Source organism: Phocoena sinus, chromosome 5 (assembly GCF_008692025.1).
Source record: "Phocoena sinus isolate mPhoSin1 chromosome 5, mPhoSin1.pri, whole genome shotgun sequence".
Taxonomy (NCBI): Eukaryota; Metazoa; Chordata; class Mammalia; order Artiodactyla; family Phocoenidae; genus Phocoena; species Phocoena sinus.
The window spans coordinates 64,585,376-64,601,924 of NC_045767.1; the positions used below are offsets into that span (position 1 = coordinate 64,585,376).

Sequence of the window (16,549 nt, forward strand, 5' to 3'; positions counted from 1 at the left end):
GCTAGTGGGAAGCAGCTGCATAGCACAGGGAGATCAGCTTGGTGCTTTGTGACCACCTAGAGGGGTGAGATAGGGAGGGTGGGAGGGAGATGCAAGAGGGAGGGGATATGGGGATATATGTATATATATAGCTGATTCTCTTTGTTATAAAGCAGAAACTAACATACCATTGTAAAGCAATTATACTCCAATAAAGATATTTTTAAAAAATAGGTAACTAATAAGAACCTGCTGTATAAAAAAATAAATTAATTTAAATTCAAAAATACAAAAAAAAAGGATTAGGTGAATGACTCATGTGGTAGAAATTAACTGTTTAAAGGGAAATTATAACATTTCATCAAATTTATTACCACATATACATGGGGAACTGGGGCCTGAAAGGACATACCCATTTTTATCTACATCCTAAATTCAGAATCATGTTTATATCCATATTGATGCAAAATAAAGTCATTGATGGAGCTTCCAAAAGCAGCAACATTTTTTCCGAATGCAGCAGAGGAATATTTTTATATTTGTGTGTGATTTATTTCTTTTGCTTTGTCCATCAGTTTAATATTAATGGATGCTCTTAGATTAGCCCAAAAAAGTCTATGTTTGCTCTTCTCCTTGGGCCATTCCAAATAAGTTCTCTGGGCCATGAGAGCTTTGAGCTTGTGATAGCTGCTAGGAACAGAATACTGTGGAATGGGATCCAGCAAGATCAGGATTAAGTTATTAGATCCTTCACTGAAGAGATTGTGATGGGCAAAGTAGAGTTCATAATGGCACCACTCACTCTGGACAAAGTTGGGAGACAAAACAAAGATGCACTTGTAACTTTTCTCAATGCAGTTTATGATATTTTCCACGATGCTCTTGCCAGGAACAAAGTTTCTCTCATGGAGACAAATTCTTATATCTTCTTTTTCTAGGTTTGGTATTAACTCATTCTTCACCCAGGCAGAATCATGCCCACTATATGAAATAAACGCATGGAACTGGACAGTTCTTTGGAGTTCTTCTAAGGGTACATTCCTAGCCCTGTGCCGGGTCTGGGTCCACTGCCACACCATCCTGAGATACCAGGGCAGATCCAAGTAGATACAGAGGACAGTCACGGTAACAACCAATACCAGCCCAGGGACCCCAATGGTGACAATCAGCAGAGCTGTGTTGCAGGATAATTGAGATACATGGAAGTCCTTTAGTGGGGTTCCCTTATAGCTTTCTGGATAATCACACTTATAAGAATCAGGCCAACCCTCTACCACTTCACTTGATACTTGGCCTACACTTTGGATAAAGTCTCTTAACTCACATGTACATTGGAATGGATTGTTCCCTGCTTTTAGGGACCTAATCTTCTGGCAGCTCTGGAAGAAATCAGCTGATGGGTTGGAGACTGAATTATAGTCAATGATCAGTATGGAAAGGCTGCTAAAGGTACCACATCCAGGAAGGTGGGCTAAAGAATTGGAAGCAACATTGAGTTCTTGCAAAGTTTCTAGACTGGTGACATCTTTAGGGATGCTCCTTATTCTGTTATTGTGGAGATCAAGAACCTTGACCCTGGGAGGTAAACATCTGAAAACAGAGTCAGTAAGTATATTTGACGACATATTTAAACTTAATAAACTTCTGGTCCAAGGGCAATTTCCTTCACTTTCATCATACTTTAGGGAATTCTGGCTAACATCCAATTGTTGTAGAGACTTCATCTCCTTGGTCATATGAACTATATTTGCAAGTTCTTTTAACTGATTCATTTGTAAACTGAGTGTCTTCAAATTAGCTAAGTTTGCACAGTTTTTAAAAACCATGTCTGTTAAGAGATTGTTGGAAAAATTCAAATACAGAAGTGGGCTAATTTGGGATGGGCAGACCATGTGGACCATGTGTGCAGCAGACACTGTGAGATGCTGGATGTTCATATTTGAAAGGGTTTTATAGATATAATCTTGTGGAAGACTGAACACTTCATTGACAACTTGGTGTATAGACAAGGCCTTCAGTGAAGTACCAGAATAATCAAACTCTCTGAAGCCAACGTGACCTTGTAGTTTCACATTTGAAATTGAGAAATAGTTGATGTTTGTATGCCAAACCAACTGGAGGATCATAAAGAAGGAATTCCAAGTTGTTTCAATGTTGTTTAAAGTAAGATTTGATAACCTTGAATTCTTTTGAAGTTTTGACAGAACATTTTGGAAAGAAGAACACCCATTATCATCTAGCACACATTTGATATTAGACAGTTCCAGACTTACGGCGGTGCTGACTGACACATCCAAAATAAAATGGAATTCATTTCTTGTGGGGAAAACAATGTGCAGACTCTGGGTGTTAAGGTCTCGAAGGCTCTCAGGGTCTTCTTTTTCCCCATATGTGTCTCCTAAGACCAGTAAAACCTTACTGATGTGCAAATAAGCAATCGGCAGCATGCTGGATTTTTGTAACTGTGTGGCACTCAACCCCAGAAATTCTAGTTGAGACATGTTGCCAAGCTCTTGGCATATGGGCAGAGCATCAAATGCATTAAATGAGAGGTCTAAGTGCTTGAGGTTCAGAGTAGGGTGGCAAGAAATCTTCTCCAGCTCGTTGTGGGACAAATCCAAGTATTCCAGTTCCTGGTTAAATCTGAAAACACTCATGTCAAGATACTGGATTCTATTATGAGAAATTATCAAAATCTTCAGCTTTGATAGTAATATGATGTCAGAAGTCCAAAGTTCAGAAATGTAGTTTTGTGATATATCTAAGATTGTTGTGTTCAGGGATAGGTCTTTGGGAACATGGGTAAGACCTGTTTTTGATCTGTCAACTAAAAATTCACTTTCATCAGATAACTGGGTTCTGATCTCAAGTATTAATATGAAGATGATGGCAAAATGGAAGATGCTAGAATTCGTTTTAGTCATTTTGTAACAGTAGACAATCCTAAGAGTAGTTGCTATTCTTCAGAGCATCTTGATACAGATACAGATCCTAGGGGGAAAAAATCAACATTAACTGACTGTATTAAATTAGGCATGGCTGACATTAAACATTTTTTACTAGAGACTCATTAAATGAAGGCTACATTATTTGGAGTCACACAACCTGAAACCAGGAAAATGTACATATTTATAAACAATTATATTATCTCTAATCAAATAACTTTTAATATGGATATGTAATGGGTTGAATGGTGACCCTCCCCCCAAAAAAGATATGTCTGCCTCCTAACCATGTCCTAATCTCCTAACTGAATATTATCTAATTTAGAAAAAGGGCATTTGTGGAGATAATTAAGTTAAGAATCTTGAGAAGATCATCCTGGATTATCTAGGTGGTCTCTAAATCCAGTGACAATTATCCTCATAAGAGAAAGAGGGAGCATTATTTACAATAGCCAAGATATGGAAGTAACCTAAGCGTTCATCAGTAGACAAAAGATAAAGATGTGGTATACGTATACAATGGAATATTACCCAGCCGCTAAAAAAAAAAAAAATGAAACCTTGCCATTTGCAACAACATGGATAGATCTAGAAGGTATTATGCTAAGTGGAATAAGTCAGACAGAGAAAGACAAAAACCACATGATCTCACTTATACGTGGAATCTAAAAAACAAAACGAACAAAATGAAAACAGATTCATAGATACAGAGAATAAATGTGTGCCAGTGGGGAGGGGGATGGAGGATGGGAACAATAGGTGAAGGGGATTAAGAGGTACAAATCACCAATTATATAATAAATAAGTTACGGGGATGTAATATACAGCATAAGGAATATGGTCAATAATATTGCAATAACTCTGTATGGGGACAGATGGTCACTAGACATATCGTGGTGATCATTCCATAATGTATTCAAATGTCAAATCATTAGGCAGTACATCAACTACATTTCAGTTAAAAATAATAATTAGAATTTTTTAAGCATAAAAAATTATAAACAAGAGAAAGGCAGAGGAATATTTGACAGAGACAACAAAGACATGGAGAAGAAGGCCATATGAAGATATGAAGATGGCCATATGAAGGCAGAGAGTGGAATGATACACCCACAAGGCAAGGAATGCCAATAGTCAGAGAGCCACCAGAAGCCAGAGAGGCTCTGGAGAGAGTGCAACCCTGCTGACGCCTTGAATTTAGACTTCTGGCCTCCACATCTATGAGAGAACAAGCCTCCGTTGTTTTAAGCCACCAAGTTTATGGTAACTGGTTACAACAGCCACAGGAAACTAATACAGATGGGTTTACACATTCAAGGCGAATCCTCTGACCCCAACCTCCCCAAGATCCTTTAGAGCTCACTCTAGGATTCACAGCTGGTGTACTTTCTATGTTTGATACGTACCTCCCCATGGCTTTTTTGAGAGTTCCATCCCTGGGTGGTTGAATTAGGATTCTTTTTGCATTACCTTTTGTTACCTGCACACAGTTTGGTGCCTAACTTTGGTCTTATTCAAAAGACAAGGATGTCCACTCTCACCACTCTTATTCAACATAGTTTTGGAAGTCCTAGCCATGGCAATCAGAGAAGAAAACTAAATAAAAGGAATACAAACTGGAAAAGAAGAAGTAAAACTGTCACTGTTTGCAGATGACAAGATACTATACATAGAGAATCCTAAAGATGCCACCAGAAAACTACTAGAGCTAATCAATGAATTTGGTAGAAGTTGCAGGACACAAAATTAATGCACAGAAATATCTTGCATTCCTATACACTAACAACAAAAGATCAAAAAGAAATTAAGGAAACAATCCCATTCACTATTGCAACCAAAAGTGGCGGGGGGAGGGGTGGTGGTGGTGGGATGAATTGGGAGATTGGGACTGACATATATACACTAAAATGTATAAAATAGATAACTAATAAGAACCTGCTGTATAAAAAATAAAATAAAATTCAAAAGTTCCATAAATAAAAGAATTCTCCTGCCAATGTAGGGGACACAGGTACGAGCCCTTGTCCGGGAAGATCCCACATGCCAAGAAGCAACTAAGCCCGTGCACCACAACTACTGAGCCCTCGTGCCACAACTGCTGAAGCCCGCACACCTAGAGCCCGTGCTCCGCATCAAGAGAAGCCACCGCAATGAAAAGCCCACGCACCGCAACAAAGCCCCCGCTTGCCGCAACTAGAGAAAGCCCATGCGCAGCAACGAAGACCCAACGCAGCCAAAAATAAATAAAATTAAATTAATTAAAAAAAAAAAGTAAGTGTGGTATTTTTATGTCATTGTTTGTATTTGGCTGAAAGACCCAGACACGTCCCAAGTCTTTCTCTCTAGCTTCCTGAAAGAGCTACTCATACAAGGAGAAACATTTCAATGAGAATAAAGATAATACTCAATTACTGCCTGGGCCAGTGCCTAATATCTCAGAACAGAACCATCCTGTATAAGCTATATTGAAGTAAAAGTTGTTTGGGCTTATGGCTCGAGTGGGTTTCCCTACTTATTCCTAAACCTGAATCCAAATCTGGGGATCTTTTAACTTTCTGGTCAAACTCCAGAGTTCAAGGAAGTAGCGGTCAGCACCATCAGGTGTGGTGCACAGCGTGTGACTGGAGAGACAAAGGGCAGAGACAGGATCCCACACACAGACGTGAGTGCTTAGCACACAGTGAACCCATCACAAGCAAGATGAAAGCTGTCTTTGTTTGCTTAACAACGGCAACCATCACAGCAAATTTAAATTTATAAAACTGAGACAAGCTGGGACCTGGGACCCTTTGTGGCAGTGCTGCAGTGCTTGTATCTGGACAAATGACTCCTCAAGCAACAAAAAAACCCCAAAACAACTATAAGGGACTAAAAATAACTGCGTGCATGTGCAGTTGGGGCAAATTCTGGACAAAAGACACAAAAAGACCAAAAAAGCCCAGGTGCCGCTTCTAAAGAGCCTGGAGCAAAAACAGGGTGTGGGGAGCAAAAGCAGGGTACTGCGCATGCTCACTGCACACGGCACCACAAAGGGGCGGGCAAACCACCAAGCCACGCCTCCAGCGACTCCCCTGGACACACCCCTAACCTCACCCCATATAAGGAACCAGCTCGCCCCCCACCCCCTCCACCTCGGGCCAGCAAGCAAAGGAAACTGTTACTTGTTCTTGCTCCCCTCTCGTGTGGCAGGGGCCCCAATAAAGCCTTGCCTGAGTTTCCTGTCTGGCCTCTAGTCAATTTCTATTTATTGGGGAAGGCCAAGAACCCTGGTCAGTATCAAAACTGCCTGTCTTCAAGCATTTAATGAAAGCATGGCTTCAGTTTTCTATCTAGCTTAATTAGTTGACTCAAATATCTTCTATTTGCTCAACCTCCATTTTGCCCTTTCATTTATAGTCATTATCTGAAGCACTCAACTTATGAAACCATCATATTACACCTGAGATGAATGGCCAGCTCTTTTTACATTCCTTTCTGTTTATGCCTGACTGTCCCATCCCTTTAACGGGAAGAGGTTTGTTAACTAAATTAGGGGCCACTCTTTCTCCAGGGGCAAGGGAACCACCCTCATCACCAAATGGTTCTAACAAAAAGCAAAAAGGAACAGATAAAATCTGAAGCTAAAATAGAAGCCTTAGTAGACCCTGGAATGTGCAATATCGAGGTTCCGGGCTTGGCCAAAGATATCCAGCCAGTGATTAAGTAAAAAGGGTTATACAGTGTCTAAATATAAGGTACAAATTTCTTAAACCTAAGGAAGACCTTCAAAAATGTTTGAAAGTAGATTAACAAAATAGGAGCCCACTGGTCTGACTAAACTGACCATAGCTGATATTCAGACCCTGATAGGAATTTTGGAAGAGGCCTTCTCCCCTAAGCTAAATGAGGAAAAGTAAAACTTTCCAACATAGGTGAATGGGTATGTCAGTCCTTCAATATCATTGAGGTAACCACCCAATTCTTTGAAAAGGAAAACAAAACTGTCCTTGTTTTATAAATGTAGTCTTTACAGGACCAGAGGTGTGGTTCCAAAAATAATCCAAAACTCACCAATCCTTTTGCCACTCCCAAAGCCTTCCCTATTTATCTTAAGAGGCTTGAAAGTATTAAACAAAGGGGAAACAAAATCATCCTAGGAGGAACTTGCCTGTACCTTTGAGATGCAAATGTCCTATCTGGTCTTTTCAGGAACCCTAATCTCTGACATCTTTTATAAATGGAAATTTTAAAAAAGAGGGTAAAGTAATTTAGAACTTGACTTGTCAAGGATAAATAGAAATCTTAAGTGCCTTTTTTGTAAACACTAGTAAAATGGGTTTGTTCATCTGCTAGAAACCCAGTTTGAATCCAGCCCCTTGTAACTGATGGCTTTTATGTTATACCTGACTGAGGGCTGAAATTTTGAAATGGGTACTATAAGGCCTCTGTGTTTGTTTGTGTGTTCATACGTATCTATGTGTGTTGTAGGTGTATGATATTGCAAAAAATGAATTTGTAAAAGAGCTCTACTTAATAGGCTTAAAAAAAATTAAGTGCTTATATAAATACTCAGAAATAGAAAATAATCTGGCCAGAATGAATTTCAGGTTCATGTTATCTGGATAATATTCACTACTAAACTGATATCTGGTATTAAAGGTGGCTTAAGCTTGTTGGTTTGATTAATATAGACATGTAAGAGTCATCAATGTTAAGTATAATACTTCTGTTGTAACTAGGTTTTTATTTTTAAGCTTTTTTTCCCATACATACATTTATTTATTTATGGCTGCATTGGGTCTTCGTTGCTGCACACGGGCTTTTTCTAGTTGCGGCGAGCGGAGGCTACTCTTCCTTGCGGTGTGTGGGCTTCTCATTGCGGTGGCTTCTCTTGTTGTGGAGCATGGGCTCTAGGTGCACAGGCTTCAGTAGTTGTGGCATGCGGGCTCAGGAGTTGTGGCTTGTGGGCTCTAGAGTGCAGGCTCAGTAGTTGTGGTGCACGGGCTTAGTTGCTCTGTGGCATGTGGAGTCTTCCCGGACCTGGGCTCGAACCCATGTCCCCTGCATTGGCAGGCGGATTCTTAACCACTGTGCCACCAGGGAAGTCCATCTAATTGGCTTTTGATCAGGCCACTATTAAAGGTGGCTGAAAGTGGGAAGAGGGAGGGGTCAAGATCAAAGTTTTGCTAAAACTCATTCATAGAGAAGATCACTCATGGGCTTTTACCAAATGGATGCTAATCATGTCTTTTCCGACAAACTGGATTTCAGAGAAAATCTGGTGCTCAAAGTTTTTTCCATGGATATTTCAAACTTTCTTCAAAAAGTGATTTTTGAAATCTCCATGTGAAAAACACGCTAGCTAACAATCTCTTTTCTCCGATAAGGTCTAAGACATTTCCTGTGGGTTCGTTGCTGTTGTCGACATGCTCAAGGAATCCAACCTCATAACTCCACTCTGGTCTTTTAAAACAACAGTAACAAAATAACAAATGGGCAAATAAAGCTAAGAAATGCTAGCTAGCTGTCTTCCTCTGAACTTGTGCTCAGCCTGGTGCTGCATGATGTCCTATACAAGCTGGATGCAATTCTTGCTGGAATCAGCTTTTCTCCCACAGCAAGCAAAGTCAACTTCCCTAAGAATCCTGAGATTCTTTTTGACTTGTACTATTCTGTCTCTCTCTGTTTCCTCCTATCCCCTCACAATTTGTTTAAGGGGGAGGCATGTCTATAAATATATTTTTGTGACTGAAAGAATGAACGTCCTCCCCTCTTCCACTCTCACTTACCATTACTTCCCCCAGGTCCATAAATGGAGATAAGGGGGCTCTTTGATTAACAATTCAGTTCCTGGCTCCCAAAAGGCATTTGATTTTGTGAACCAAATCTAGAAACTAATGCCCAGGACAGGGAAGTCAGCAGGGCAGAAAGAAAGCACTTTAGCACTCAAAAAGTCCTGTGTTTCCCTGCAAGCTCATCCCCACTCTGAGTTGCCCACCCGCCTCTTTTTTTTTCTCCCTATTATCCAATAGGTCAGCAGTCCCCAGCCTTTTAGGTACCAGGGACTGGTTTCATGGAAGACAATTTTTCCACAGAAATGGGTGGGTGGGGGATGGTTCAGGCAGTAATGCCAGCGATGGGGAGCGGTGGGGAGCGGCAGGTGAAGCTTCACTCACTTGCCTGCCACTCACTTCCTGCTATGCGGCCCGGTCCCTAAGAGGCTGTGGACCGGTAGCGGTCCACAGCCCAGGTAACCAGGGGCCAAACATACTTGTAATTATGTACACCCAGGCATTAATATGTCCACCTCTCCTAAGGAAAAACATTAATTCTCAAAGAACATGCTTTCTTTTAACTTTTTAAAATATTTTACAACCCAGTATATCCAAAATATCATTTTAACATGCCATCAATATAAAACATTAGTAATAAGATATCATATATAATATTCTTCATTCTAAGTCTTCAAAATCCAGTGTGTGTTCTACATTCACAGCCCATCTCATCTGGGCTCCCCACATTTCAGGTGCTCCATGGGCACACGTGGCTAGTGGCTCTACCATATTGGATGGCCTGAGCCTAGATGGAGTTATCACAGCCATGCAAATAAGTACAAGCCTAATTCCACTCAGTAGCAGCTCAAAGAGCTAACTCAAAACAGAGGTTCCATATCTTAGGCTCTAGGCACCTCTTTACTTCTCTCAATAGCAGTTTCTGCCCACGCTTGATTCCATACCCAGGTGTTTCTTTTTGGATCCAGGGCAATGTAAATATTCTGCCAATTAGATGGGACCTGTACGTGTTGTTTGTTTGTTTTTTTTTTTTTTTTTTTTAAATTTATTTATTTATTTTTGGCTGTGTTGGGTCTTCGTTTCTGTGAGAGGGCTTTCTCTAGTTGTGGCAAGCAGGGGCCACTCTTCATCGCAGTGCGGGGGCCTCTCACTGTTGTGGCCTCTCGTTGCGGAGCACAGGCTCCAGACGCACAGGCTCAGTAGTTGTGGCTCACGGGCCCAGCTGCTCTGCGGCATGTGGGATCTTCCCAGACCAGGGCTTGAACCCGTGCCCCCTGCATTGGCAGGCAGATTCTCAACCACTGCGCCACCAGGGAAGCCCTGTTTGTTTTTTTAAAACAAAAGTTTTGAGATGTAATTCACATACCATAAAAAAATGTCACCCATTTAAAGTGTACAATTCAGTGACTTCAGATCAATTCACAGAACTGTGCGACCATTACCACAAGCAATTTAGAACATTTTCATCACCCTGAAAAGAACCACACCCCTTAGCTGTCACCCTCCAATGCCCCATTTGCCTCAGACCTAGACAATCACTACAGATTGTACTAATCTCTATAGATTTGCCTATTCTGGATATTTCATATAAATGGAATCATATTATAAGTGGTTCTTTGTGTGGTTTTTTTTCTTTCACTTAGACTAGTGTTTTCAAGATCCATCCATGTTGAACCATGTGTCAGGATTTCATTTCTTTGTTGCTAAATAACTTTCCATTGTATGGATATACCACATTTTATTTATCCATTCATCAGCTGATGGATATTTGGGTTGTTTACACTTACGGCTCTTATGAATATATAAACACTCATGTACAAGTTTTTGGTAGACATACTCTCTCTTGGGTAGATACTTAGATACTTAGGCATGGACTTGCTGCATCGTATGGTAACTGTGTTTAGCCTTTTGAGGAGTTCCAGGCTAGCTGCACCATTTTACCTTTCCACCAACAGTGTATATAAATGCTCCAATTTCTCCATATCCTTGCTAACATTTGTTATCATCTGACTTTTATTATAGCCTTCTTACTGGGAATGAAGCAGTATCTCATTATGGTTTTAATTTGCATTTCCTTGATACTGATGTTGAGCATCTTTTCATGTGTAGATTAGCCATTTATATATCTTCTTTGCAAATTTGCTGAACTTGTGTATTAGTTCTAATGGATTTTTAGTGGATTCCTAAGTATTTTCTGCAATTAAAATCATGTCATCTGCAAAATGTCATCTTCTTCCTTTCCAAGATGGATACCTTTTATAACATGTTCTTGCCTAACTGCCCTGGCTAGCACTCCCAGTTCAATGTGGAACGGAAGTGGTGTGAGCAGACATCTTCACCTGGCTCCAAATGTTAGGGAAGAGCTTTGAGAACCATTAAGTATGATGTTAGCTGTGAGTTTTCCATCTATGCTTTTTATCAGGTTGTGGAAGTTCCCATCCGTTTCTAGTTTGTGAGTGTTTTTTTTCCAGAAGAGGCAGAAGTATTGTTTCTTAATCAACAAGGAAGAAAACAAATGCTCTGACCACAGTGTCCTAGTTTGGGAGATGCCTCTCCCAGTGGAGTTAGTACAGTTGACCCTTGAACAAAACAGGTGTTAAGGGTGCCTAATATGATTATAACTTTACAGTTGGCCCTTTGTAGCTGTGGTTCCGCATCCTTGGATTCAACCAACCGCAAGTAGTGTAGTACAGTAGTACATATTTATTGAAAAAATATCTGTGTGTAAGTGGACCTGTGCAGTTCAAACTCATCTTGTTCAAGGGTCAGCTGTACTCACAGCTGTGTTCCATTCCTTCCTTCCCTCCCTATTTTCCTGACAGAAAGCACAATTCCTCTCTTCAACCTGACCCTAGAGTTCAAACTGTGCCCCATGAAGCTGGCTGGGAATGAAAAATGACATCACTAGGACATTTAGCATTTAATTAATTCTCCCTTAACTACTTAAAATTTTCCAGCAATTTTTTTTTAAGTTGCCACCTGAGTAAATCTTAGGCTAAGGCCAAGCTGTCTCCAGCTACTGACCTGAGGGGAGGGTTCCTCTTTTAGCTTCACGAAATGTTAACCAGCAACTTTGTACACAATTTTGGTCCAAGTTTTTTACTGTTGGCTTAGGATAAATTCCTGGAAGGAGTAAATAAATGTCTTGGATGGGTTTTCATGTTTATTGATAATTTCTATCACTTTTGTGAATTACTTGTTCACGTCATTGCCTATATCAGGGTTATGATTTTACTATTTAATTATACATTCTCTTTTATGTTACTGACACTAACCCTCCATCAAACTTTCTGCAAACATCTTCCCTCATTGTTTATCTTTTTATCCCATGATCTTTTGAACCAATAAGTACATAACTTTTTATATAAACAGGTAAGTTGACTTTCTCTTTGCTACTACCATCAGTTAGTTGTGTGCTGGTGAACCAGGTTACAAAACAAAAATAAAAAGCCTGATTTTTTTAGCACTTGCCAATATCTATGATGTAAGTATTTCCAGTATAGCTGATTTCTAGCTACTAACTGACCTGCCTGCAAAATTTCTGAATATTTAACCACTGGTTCTCACAAGTGTGTACAAACCAGCTCCAGCAGACTACTGCTATATGTTGCTTTTAGGTTTAGAGAGTTCTTCTTCATAACAAGGTCAGATAGATATATGTGTATATGTTCTCCTCAAACATAATTTTTCAGTTAATTTGATTTTTTTATTATCCAAGTAATAAATGTTTACTGAAGAAAACAGGAAATATGAATAAATAAAAACAAAATTTCAAATCAATAATAACTTACCATATAGAGATACACCAATATCATTTTTGGAGCAACCATGCAGACTTTTTTTTTTTTTTTTTGCGGTACGCGGGCCTCTCACTACTGTGGACTCTCCCGTTGCCGAGCACAGGCTCCGGACGCGCAGGCTCAGCGGCCATGGCTCACAGGCCCAGCCGCTCCGCGGCACGTGGGATCTTCCTGGACCGGGGCACGAACCCACGTCCCCTGAATCGGCAGGTGGACTCTCAACCACTGCGCCACCAGGGAAGCCCCAGACTTTTTAATATATATATAAACATGCTTTAGGCTCTTGATACCTGTTGCCAAATTGCTATTCAGTAAGTTTGTACAGTTTACATACATACACACACACACACACCCGCCCCCTCAGATGGCACTGGACCAAGTATTGTTTTGTAATCTGCTTTTCTTTTTTTAAATTAATTAATTAATTAATTATTTTTGGCTGTGTTGGGTCTTCGTTTCTGTGCGAGGGCTTTCTCTAGCTGCGGCGAGCGGGGGCCACTCTTTACCGCGGTGCGCACACCTCTCACTGTCGCGGCCTCTCTTGTTGCGGAGCACAAGCTCCAGACACGCAGGCTCAGTAGTTGTGGCTCACGGGCCTAGTTGCTCCGCGGCATGTGGGATCCTCCGAGACCAGGGCTCGAACCCGTGTCCCCTGCATTGGTAGGCAGATTCTCAACCACTGCGCCACCAGGGAAGCCCTAATCTGCTTTTCTTAATCCATAATGCATCATAAATGTCTGTTTATATCAGTAAATAGCCACCTACAGCTTTGTTATTATTGGCTGAATAATATTCCATTTTATTTACAATGTATTTTTAAAATATTTTAATTAACAATGTATTCAAGCAATCTTTTTAAGTTGTCTCCAAACTTCACATTATTATCATAAACAACTCTGCAATACGCATCATGTTCATCCATTTTCTTAGGATGTGTATGAGCAATTATTTCCTTAGGATACATTCCATGAGTGAACTCTCTGAACCAACTGACATAAATCCATACCATTTTTCTCTGCCTATTGCTATGAATATGCCTTTTTGATTTTTTTATATGTCTTTTTTAAATGATTATTTAATCCAAATTTAGAATAGATTTTTAGGTTGTTCATCTGCCATATAATTCAATAGCCTACTGACAGTTTTGGTTTCCCTTCTGTTGGTTCTACTGATTATGGTATAGGGTGTTGACTGGAACTTTTCCTATGACTTGGGTCCAAAACCAAGGACTAGGAAGTATTACTTACCCCATATTCTAAGGAGAGCTCCCAACAATTTGGGCCAAGCACTTCCTAAAGCAGTTGTTGAACCAGACAGTGCAATCCCCACCATCACCCCATCCTCACATTTCCCAGGTACATATACATAAAGGGGCAGCAGTGAGAGAGTCAGCAGCATTGAGATACCAGTGTTTATGATGTAAGGCTACACCCTATGATATGGGGAAAGGAGAAGACCGTTAGATGGAATTGGAGATTGAAAATGTTAAGCTAGAGTGCACTGTTAATACCTCAAAAGGGCTGAAGATGTCTGAAATCTGCTCACAAAAATTACTTCGTATTTAGACTTGACTCTGTTGAGATTCCTTACTCCGTGCTTCCAATGCAGGAGGCGTGGGTTCGATCCCTGGTCTGGGAACTAAGATCCCACATGCCATGCTGCCAAACAAACAAAAAACAGAAAGTCCCTGTGGCTTTAGAAATCCCTTTAAGTCTCTTTATCTGCCTGTAATTTATTCTCATTCTCTTCCAATCAAACCAATCTCCAGAAATCTAGACAGAAAGTGACTTCCTCCTTTCCCAGTGTTGTGTTCTGTGCTCTCATTAAGACTCACTCTATCCTCCATTTATATCCCAGTCATCCAGTCACTGTCTCTTAGCCATGCTTTCACACCCTTCCATCCCATCTTCTCTGCCAATCTCTCCCTTTTTTGGACTTCAGAACTGTGAGAAATACATTTCTGTGGTTTAAGCCACCCAGCCTGTGGTATATTGTCAGGGCAGCCTTAGCAGACCCCTACACCACTCTTCTCGATAATGGTCACGAGGCAGGTAACCCTGCTCCCCACTCCTCAATCCCCATCCTCACTCACCACCATGACAGCAGGTCATGACAAGGAGCTTGACTTTTGTTCTTACTGCAAGGGGAGGTCATTAGAACGTTTTAAGCAGGGGAGTGGCTTAAAATAATTTATACTTTAAAAATAATTACTCTGATTGCTGTTTGGAGAATGTATGAGGCAAGAGTAAAAGCAGGGAGGCCGGTGAGTTTACTGCAGTCATACAGGTGAGAGATATTGGTGGCTTAGTCGGGACAGCGGATGCTCTGCTCCAGGTTACAGAGTGGAACATGCACACTCTGTCCCTGATGGCCTGCAGACTCAGCTGGGGGTGGCAGTAGAAAAAAAGGGAGGGAAGAATGTCACAAAAGCTGCATGGGTCCGTGAGACACTTCTGTATCCTTGAAATAAACACGCCCTTTCCCAGGTTGGTATCTGCTACTTGCAACTGGAAGAATTCAAAAGAGGAAACAGAGGATTCCTGGAGATAGAACATCTTTATGTAAAAAACAAACTGATCTCTTATGATAGAGCTTTCATATGTCTGAAATGTGTATGGTTTCATATGTGGCAAAAATACAGGTTTTGTTTAATTCTATTTGAAAATGCCAAAATTCTATATTTTCATATAAAATATATTCTATATTTTCTAAATACTGTCAACAGTATTTTGTGGGAAACATACTGGAACCATTTAAAAATATTTGATCATTTAGAATGTGTGACATAGTTTGTTGTTTGCTTTTTTTATGAATTTATTTATTTTTTTATTTTTGGCTGTGTTGGGTCTTTGTTGCTGCGCACGGGCTTTCTCTAGTTGCGGCGAGCGGGGTCTACTCTTCCTTGTGGTGAGCGGGCTTCTCACTGCGGTGGCTTCTCCTGTTGCAGAGCACGGGCTCTAGATGTGCAGGCTTCAGTAGCTGTGGCATGCAGGCTCAGTAGTTGTGGCTCGCGGGCTCTAGAGCGCAAGCTCAGTAGTTATGGTGCACGGGCTTAGTTGCTCCACAGAATGTGAGATTTTCCCAGACCAGCAATCAAACCTGTGTTCCCTGCATCTGCAGGCGGATTCTTAACCGCTGCGCCACCAGGGAAGTCCCAGTTGTTGTTTTGGTTTTGGTTTTTGGCTTGAGGATTTTTTAGTTTAGGGAACAAGTTCAACAGGGGCTAGAGAAAATTTACCATTTGGGAAAGGGCCTGTGGAAGAAAGTAAGTGCTCTCCTGAAGAGAAGGAAGGGCTAATGCAGACAGAAGATGACTAATACAATTTCATTAAGGCTAGTTTCTTTATAACTATTAATTATGAAACCAGTTTATTGAATGAGCTAAGTCCAGAAGGAAAGGACTTTATTTTTCTCTCTAACTATAGCTTTACAAGCAAGTTTTGTTGACTCTCTCCCTCTATAAGGATCTATTCAGGATCTATCCTGAATCCTGAATCCCACAGATTTTAGTGACAAGTCTCATTTTAGTAATTGCACCTCTATTTCAGGCATTGAAATGTCCAGGCCAGTCCAGTTTAACATCAGTCTCACACCTGATTCAAAATTCTGCTTGGCCCTGGCTTGGGCCTTTCTTGCAGTGAAGCGGGGAAGGAGTGTGGTCAATATCATCACTCTTCCTCCATCTTCTCTGCCTTCTCTATATTCTGGATGTTCCCAGGCCTCTGCAAGTGAAGAGAGTATTAGAGAAAAAGGAGCAAGCCTCCCTGCAATTAACGACTGGATAAGGCAGGCAGGCCATCATACCTCTGCCTCTGATTATGGCGGAGTCCAAATGTTGGCTCTTTCACAGGATGCATCTGTGGGTCATTCAGAGGCCTTGGGGGGATCCCACATTGCACAGCTCTTTGATGCAAGTGGCACATTCGCTGGCTGACCTCTTGCAGCACCCCCCTGACTCCCCAAGTCATACGCCTCTTCTCCCTAACCCCTTGCCTCTTAGCAGTATTGTCCCTTTGCACAACAGGCTGCCCTATTAGCTAAGGTCATATCATGA

The 16,549-nt window shown here is 40.9% G+C and overlaps 1 protein-coding gene across 4 annotated transcripts in view; it reads right to left on the minus strand.

Annotated features, from left to right (window-relative positions):
• Positions 1-327: 327 nt before the first annotated feature.
• TLR1 (toll like receptor 1) overlaps positions 328-16,549 on the minus strand; it is a 43,786-nt gene continuing 27,564 nt past the window's right edge. For 3 of the 4 annotated variants that reach the window (XM_032631792.1, XM_032631789.1, XM_032631790.1), the window contains exon 2: positions 328-2,970. In XM_032631792.1, coding sequence (XP_032487683.1) covers positions 513-2,903 — 2,391 coding nt within the window. In that variant the 5' untranslated portion in view covers positions 2,904-2,970 and the 3' untranslated portion in view covers positions 328-512. Of the gene's footprint in view, positions 2,971-7,676; positions 7,709-16,549 lie in introns of those variants that run through there. The other variant, XM_032631791.1, reaches the window with a different exon arrangement.